The sequence below is a fragment of the Otolemur garnettii genome, unplaced genomic scaffold (genome assembly GCF_000181295.1).
Source record: "Otolemur garnettii isolate 467f Iridium unplaced genomic scaffold, OtoGar3 scaffold00016, whole genome shotgun sequence".
In the NCBI taxonomy this organism is placed as follows: Eukaryota; Metazoa; Chordata; class Mammalia; order Primates; family Galagidae; genus Otolemur; species Otolemur garnettii.
The window spans coordinates 24,647,746-24,656,271 of NW_003852411.1; the positions used below are offsets into that span (position 1 = coordinate 24,647,746).

The following is an 8,526-nucleotide window of genomic DNA, read 5'->3' on the forward strand; positions in this document are numbered from 1 at the left end:
AAAAAAAAAAGATAACATTCTGAGGACATGGTTTTTCTCTTTGTTTCCAAAATCCTATTGCAAATGATAGTAAAGAAATACAAAAAGGGATAACCAAAGGGATTAAGAATTATACAAATTTATAGAAATGAGAAAAAGATGAAATTAGGTGGTATAGAAACTAACTACAGTCCAGAAGGACAGAGGTAACAGAGGTGGAAATTTTCACTCTAATGGAACCCTGACAGCTCAGAGTTGTCAGATACTGAGATAGGTATAGGACACAGAATCAAGAATAAGGTGATTACAAGTCTGTTTACATAGTAACCCTGCTAGTGGGCCTTTCATTTTCTTAGAATTAATGTCACCTACTATTTTTCAGGAAAATTAAAAGTCTAACTGTAGAAGGCTAAGAATTCTGGCATGGCATGCATCTGATATGCATGAGTAAAGATCCCCCTCCTTTGGAGAATGTGTGAGGGCACAGCCTTGCTTGCTTCCTTCCTACTCGAAAACTGCAATGAAGTTCAGCAGTTCTCTATCCACATTCATTGCTCACTGCCAGGCCCCCATTCAGAGGAGAGGACTGCTGAGTTACAGAAGCTGCACAATGGCAAAGAAATCACTCGCAATCTACCGAGATGAAGTAATACAGTCTTGCATTCATCAGTATAAATAAATTCACCAGACAATGAAAAAAACCCGACAGCACAAAATAAATGGCATAAAATGAATAAACAGAGCTAATACTAGAAAAAGCAGCTAAGATAAAGAAAGACATTAATTCAGATAGAAAATACTCTCTGAAGAACAATAAAGACAATTTTTTAATGCTTAACATTTTATTTTTTAAAAAATATATTTGGGGTACAAATTTTTTTTTTCTTACATGGATGAATTGTAGAATGGAAAAGTCTACAATTTTAGTGTACTTGTCACCTGAATAGTGACCAACAGGTAATTTTTAATCCCATACCTCACTTGCACAGTCTCCAGTGTTCGTTATGGAGGACAAATTTTTAAAAGGCCTGTTCCTTGAAACTTCCTAGTGAATTTTCAGAACACTAAGGATAAAAAGATTCTTAAAGTTTACTGAGAAAAAAAAAGCTATCAAGAAAAGACAGGTTGAAATCAGACTATTCATTAGCAATACTAGATGCAAAAACACAAAAACAATACTTTCAAAGTACAAAGGAAAAATAATTTTGCATCTACAATTCTATTACTGAAAAAACTAGTATTTAGAAAATTTACCCCTGGCTTGGCGCCTGTAGCTCAGTGGTTAGGGCACCAGCCACATACACTGGGGCTGGCGGGTTCAAACCCAGCCTGGGCCTGCTAAACAACAATGACAACTACAACAACAATAACAAAAATAGCCAGGGCACTTGTAGTCCCAGCTAGGCTGAGGCAAGAGAATCACTTAAGCCCAAGAGTTTGAGGTTGCTGTGAGTTGTGATGCCACGGCAGTCTACCGAAGGCAACATAGTCAGACTGTCTCAAAAAAAGAAAAAAGAAAATTTGCCCTCCATAGAGCCTTTCCAAATAAAGAAAAAAAATTATTTGAGAACATGTTCTACACAAACAAAAAGGAATCAAGGAGAGAAGAAGACATGGAATCTAAGAAATATTAATCTAACTTACTAATACAATGAAATTAAAATAAGCAATTATAGAAATCCCAAGAAAGTTTTCAAGAAGAAAATAGATTCCACTAGATAAGTTGTACCATTAAGACACTGAATGCCTTTAATAAACACTGTGTTAAAGAAATATGCTACCTCTGTCAACAGAGAAAAAGAAAGGCAGGCAGTATAGAAATGTCTGAAGAGGCCGTCTAAGGAAATTATGGTCCAAGATGGAAAAAAAATTAAAATGGGTTAAGATTTTGAACAACTGCTGATAAGAAAAGAAAAGATTACTTGATATTGAGTCTTGTAATCTTCTCTTTCAAGCAGCAATGTTTAAGTGCTGTAAGATTATAGTTTTTCTACTATAGATTCAATCACATGAGCTGGCCCTGTACAATATTTATAGGTAGTACAAACATAATATTACTGCATTCATTTTTTATTGCTGAGTAACAAAGTACCACAAATTCAGCAGCTTAGAACAACACAATTTTATCACCTCATTGTTTTTGTGAGTCTGGCACAGCCTAATGGGGTTCTCTGCTTAGGGTGTCCCAAGGCTGCAATCAAATACTGTATTGTATTACTATATAACAGAAATTGTGTATACATGTACAGATAATAAATTTTAAAGAGAATATAAAAATTGTAGGCATGATTGTATTTTTCTTGTTTGAATTACCTATAAGGTTAAATTTCTTAATAATTAAAGAACTACTTCATTCCAAGAAGAATTACCAAGATTTCAGGAAACAGTCATAATTAAATCCATAACGGGTTGAGTAACTGTGTGCAAGAGAATGTGATTGTCAGACTCATCAAAAACTGACACAGATTTTTAGCTAGTTTTGAGTATGCATATCTCCTTAAAATTAGCTTCTATTTGATTTTCCCATTTTAGAAAATCTGCAAAGCTACTTATTTTAAAGTCTCAATTATTAGGAATTTTTCTGTAAAATGGGGGTAGCTTTAGACCTAACATAATATGACTTATAATTTGTTGGGAAGGTAGAGTTCAGCTCATAATTTACCAGATGACTAGAACTTGGTTTGGAGATTAGCTCCTCAGAGGGAGCAACTTCAGGTCCCTCGTACCCAGCACAATGCTAGTCAATCACTGACAGTTTGCTTAGTAGGCTAAAATGCTGAATACTATGTATGCTCTCAACAGAGGTCTGACAATTGGAATCTGCAGGCTCTGAGGAATCCATACACAGCTTTGGGGCAGTGGGAGGAATGATGGGGCTTGTCATTTAAAAACCTCCATACATTTTACTAAAAATCATGACTATGTCTATTTTGTGGGAAGAAAAGTCTATAGCTTTCAAATTCTCAAAGAGGTCCAACAACCCAAAAGACATCAAAGAAGTATTGTTTAAAATAAAAATTATAAGATTATCTAATACTTAGAAATGTAACACAATATAAAGCCATTTATTCAATTTGTACATCACGGTTAGGTCACAGAGCAGAAGAGATGTTATGGACTTAAAATGCAAGTAAGGAAAATCAAAGTCCCCAACTCTAGGTTAAATCAAGCTTGATTATGAAATATCATAAACGTATGTCTTAGGCACTAGGTAAGCCTAATGACAATACTAAGTCATTTTAAACATATTTGGTAAGTTTACTATTTAAAAGAGGCCAAAGGAAAAACACATACTTATTCATTTTATAGTGAGTGTGCAGGCACCGAGCTGGGCAACAAGTGTCAACTCTTGAGAAATGCAGAGACTACTTGGAAAGACAAATGTGTAAAAATATAATTATTTATAATATAGGTAGGTAGAAATAAATAGTTTGCTGGGGAAGGTAACAAATATTTCTAAGAAAAACTGACATGTAAGCTGGAATGGTTTTATTAATATCAGTCAAGAACTGCAGGCTAGACAACACTTCAGGGTATAGGGATATTTACAAAAAGATGAAGCCCTTCTGTGTGGCCAGGGTGTGGTAGGCAAGACTAGTGGAATATCAGGTCCAGACCAGAAATAACCTATGAACTGATGAACCTGGATGTCTGTCTGAATGCCATAAGCAACAGCTATTTAAGGTTTTTAAGGAAATGGGTTACTTGAAGGAAAAAGTGATATTTTTGAAAGATAACTCTGGGAGCAATATAGAAGATAAACTAATGTGGGAAAGAACAAAACAGGTTAAGACAATCCTTAAGGAAAAGTATTCTTTTCTGACAAAATCAATTATGCCAAATCTTTTTTTTTTAAAGTTCAGGTTTTCACATGTAACTTTTTTTAAAAAAAAAATAATCCATATGTGGTGCCCAACCTGTGTGGATTATATGAGGTTTTTGCTTATCTGTGGTGGTATCACGAAAATTATGCATGGACCATTTTTTTTTGCCCATTAGCCTTCGTCAGTGTTTTCCAATGTGGCTCATAGAAGCCAAAATGTTGGACACTCCTGAAAACCTTAACTCACAATTTAATGTCAGATTTTCACAGAAACCTATCACGGGCCTCTTATGTACTTGGCAACGGTGTCGCCTTGCTGCTGCTTACCTGTAACTGGGAGATTAGTCACTGCAGCACTGGTCAGAGGGAGGACAGGGCTGACGGTGAGGGTGGTTGCTGTGCTGCTTGTCACAAGGCTTGGTGTGGTCGCCACCTAGAGGTCAGAAATGAAAATAAGGACAAAGCTCTAAAAAAGAAAACGTAAAAGTTTAAACCCAATTAAACCCATACTGTGAACTTATTAAAAATTCCTAAATTTCAATACTGTTGAGTCAGATATACTCTAAACCAGTAAGAGGGCTGTCCAGAAAGTACCCAGTCTCATAATACAAAAAATAGAGACATACATGGCTGGATACTTTCTGGATAGTACTTGTGTATGAATTATCAAATTTACCTAAATACAAAAACTATTTGGCAGTATCAGGGAATTTGGAATTCATGTGTTATTTTTATTTTTCACTCTGTGGAGGCAGAATTGCCTTGTGTTTGTTTTTAAAGAAGTGAAACTATGAAAAGAACATAAAGCACGTTTTTTAAAAACTAAGTTGCCTGTAGCTCTGCAGGTAGGGTGCCAGCCACATATACCAGAGTTGGTGGGTTCAGACCCGGCCGGGGCCTACCAAACAACAATGACAACTACAACAAAAAAATAGCTGGGCATTGTGGCAGACGCCTGTAGTCCCAGCTATTCTGGAGGCTGAGCCAAGAGAATCACTTGAGCCCAGGAGTTTGAGGTTGCTGTGAGCTGTGATGCCAAGGTACTCTACCTAGGGTTGACATAGTGAGATTCTGTCTCAAAAAAATAAATAAATAAAATAAAAAATAAGTTGTGTTTTGAAATAACAAAAATTTCCAGTTTTGCAAGAGTCTTCCATCGAGGTCCAAATAAATCTAGAACGTAAAAGTCATCTATATAAAACTGTTATTTAGTAGCCATCTTTTCCATAAATATCTTATGAACTTTATCATTAAAGACCCACCATTTAACAACCACAAACATCACTTAAACTATTAATGTGCATGTAACGGTAACTTTAGTTGTAAAAGCCTTCCAGTATGAATAATATTCAAATAAAGTAAAATAAATTAACAAAAAAGGAACAGAAATGCAAACTCAACAACCTTCCCTTTTGGATTCTGGTTGGCAATCATAAAGATTAAAGGAGTCACACTGCCACTGTATGCCCTTTCACTCCAAAAAGAACATTCTATCACAACAGTAGAAGCAGGCCAGGTGCGATGGCTAATGCCTATAATCCCAGCACTCTGGGAGGCGGAGGCGGGTGGATAGCTTGAGCTCATGAGTTGGAGACCAGCCTGACCAAGAGCGAGACCCCATCTCTACTTAAAGTAGAAAAACTAGAGGCAAGAGGATCACTTGAGGCCAAGAGTTGGAGGTTGCTGTGAGCTATGATGGCACAATACTCTACCCAGGGTGACAACTTGAGACTGTCTCAAAAAAAAAAAAAAAAAACTCGAAACAAAACAAAAAAACACCCCACAAACAGTAGAAGTCACTCATAGAGATTATATATGAAAGGACCACATGATGTTTCAGAGTGAAGATCCTGACAGAGATGACTGTCTTAACAAAAGTTCAGAGCTAAATGTTACTTGGGAATGTACTGTCACTTAATTAGATAAGTGTAAGTTTAATAAACTGGGTTTGGGGCCTCAACATGAATAAAAAGTAACTAAATATTTTTTGAGATAACTGGAATCAGAAGCAAATTTACTCCCATGGTTACAAAGTGACCTAATAAACCACATCAGAGAAGTGTATAATGGAAATGCAATGAAATTGAAAAGAAATAAAATTGTTCTCTTTAAAAACAAGAAAGACCAGAAAGCTCTTGGGTCAACAAAATGAGATTCCATTAGCTTAGTAACAACTAAAATATAATTTTATATACATTTATCTAGTGTGAATACATACATAGTAAATTCATAACGGTTACAAAATAAAGTGACTTAACAGATCATTTGTAAAACTGTAAAAACTAGCTGTAGGGTTTGTGCTCCTGTATTTTTATTCTTACCAGTGAAGTTGGGCTGGGGAAAATTGCTTTGATAGGGGAGCTGCTGGTCCCACCACTGCTCGGTGGGTTGATTCTTTTTTCCTTCTGGCGGCGGTTACAAAACCAAACACGAATCACCTCCTTTTCCATGTTGAGCTGATCAGCAATCATTGTGATCTCTTCCGAGGTAGGCTTTTGATTCTGAAGGGGAAAAAATATCATCTTTTGGAATAGCTTTTTGAACTACTGGCATAATCATGTCAGAATATAAACAAACAGGGAAGGACAAGTCAGGAAATGAAGCTGAGATGTTCAGAGGGTACCAAAAAATGTACATGTATTTTAAGAAATGAAGAAACTGGGCCAGGCACAGTGGCTCATGCCTGTAATCCTAGCACTCTGGGAGGCTGAGGTGGTGAACTGCTTGAGCTTAGGAGTTCAAGATCAGCTTCAGCAAGAATTAGACCCAGTCTTTAAAAATAGCTGGGCATTGTGGCAGGTGCCTATAGTTCTGGCTACTTGGGAGACTGAAGCAAGAGGATCACTTGAGCCCAAGAGTTTAAGGTTGCGTGAACTATGATGCCACAGCACTCTACTGAGGGCAACAAAAGGAGACTCTACCTCAAAAACAAAAAACAAAAAACACAAACTATTGAAATTCTAACACTCAATATATGCTGATAACAAAAGATGAACATAAGTCTTACATTTGACTTCTGCAATTACAAGAGGTGCTCAATATGGTCACCAGCAGTATCCAGACTTTTTTTTACAGTTTTTGGCTGGGTCTGGGTTTGAACCCACCACCTCTGGCATATGGGGCCAGCGCCCTACTCCTTTGAGCCACAGGCGCCAGTATCCAGACTCTTTTGATTACAGAGAACTACTGCTTAAGCACTGATGACCAAAGTGTTCACCTGTATCACTGTGCGTGCTGCTTAAATTTCTTCCCAAAGTACCACCAGTGTAGGCCATTTTCTACAGTACACCACATCCTTTAAGATCCCCTATAGGTAGAAAGTAAGAATGTGGGCAAAACTCGATCGCACCTCTTTCTCCTATCCATTGTCCTGGTAAATTCTGAGGTGAGCTCTCATGTCTCTTGGTGCACGTAACAATCTTGGGATGAAAACTTTCCATTTTGCTGTTTTAAGAACTCATGGTTTGCTGATGCTGCTAACTCCTGTCTCAGGTACACATTGTTTGGCAGACTTCTGTGGCGAGTGTGTAAACTGTTCTAACACCACAGTAGGAGGACTCATTGCTGGGCGAGGCCTCCTGGATCTTCCCTGTGCACATCACACACAGCACCCTACATCTCAAACGTATCATGGATGTATGCAATTGTTAGGTGTGTCGGAGGTTCTGCTGCGTACTCACACCTCCATTGTCGCTGAACTTCCACAGACATTCTCAAATCTCAAATATCACCTCAAAATGATCTTGAGTTCCTCGAGAGACAATCGTGCTTCCACCAGTTTGATTGTCCAGCTGTCTCATGATGATATTAGTATTCATTTGATTAATGCCATCTTTTGAGTGAACATCACACTACACATTACTACTGCAATCCAATTAAACTTTGAAAAGTAATACATAGATAACATTGCTTAAAGTGTGTATACATTTTTTGGCATCCCCAGTACATTACTGTATTAGGCCACTTTCAACAAAAAGCTTCTGTAGGTGGACATTTAAATGAACACTATACTTACCAAACTTATTCGTATTAACTTAGAATAAGTTGTTCTTGGGTATTTATATTTTTTCATTTTTAGGGTCTATTAATGTTGAATAAAATTAATGTCATGTTAATACCACCTTATGTATTATTAGGAATTTAAGTTTTCTCTGTGCTCCATGCTATCCAACTTGGATCTCACAATAAGCCTGTGAGGCAGGAAAGGCAGGTATTTCACAGATGAAGGAACTTGAGCTTAAAGAAACCGAGCAATTTGCCTAAGCATTCAGTTAACAAGTGGCAGAGCTGATTCAATTTCCTTCCAATGTGCTCAAGCCTTTTCTGAATTAGAGAAGTCAAAATTCTGTTGAAAGCCTTATTGTGGTATTGCTTGGTAACACACACACACACAAAATGCCAAATATCTGTTGGAGTAACTTACACTCCATAGGAGACGTTCAAGGTATCTAGTGTTCTTGTCCCAACCTACAATTCTAGGTATACCATACAGACACCAGAATTTGGCCAGCCAAACTTCAGTTTCTCCTGATAAAAACCCATGGTTTTTGGCTCAGCACCTGTGGCTCAAGTGGCTAAGGCACCATCCACATACACCTAAGGTGGCAGGTTCGAATCCAGCGCAGGCCTGCCAAACAACAATGACGGCTGCAACCAAAAAATAGCCGGGTGTTGTGGCAGGCGCCTGTGGTCCCAGCTACTTGGGAGGCTGAGGCAGGAGACTC

General features: G+C 37.6%; 1 protein-coding gene across 1 annotated transcript in view; it reads right to left on the bottom strand.

Annotated features, from left to right (window-relative positions):
• POU2F1 (POU class 2 homeobox 1) overlaps positions 1-8,526 on the bottom strand; it is a 177,214-nt gene that overhangs the window by 15,292 nt on the left and 153,396 nt on the right. The window contains exons 11-13 of the mRNA XM_023510819.1: positions 7,534-7,634; positions 6,124-6,345; positions 4,130-4,235 (exon numbers count right to left, since the gene is read on the bottom strand). Coding sequence (XP_023366587.1) covers positions 4,130-4,235; positions 6,124-6,345; positions 7,534-7,634 — 429 coding nt within the window. The remainder of the gene's footprint in view (positions 1-4,129; positions 4,236-6,123; positions 6,346-7,533; positions 7,635-8,526) is intronic.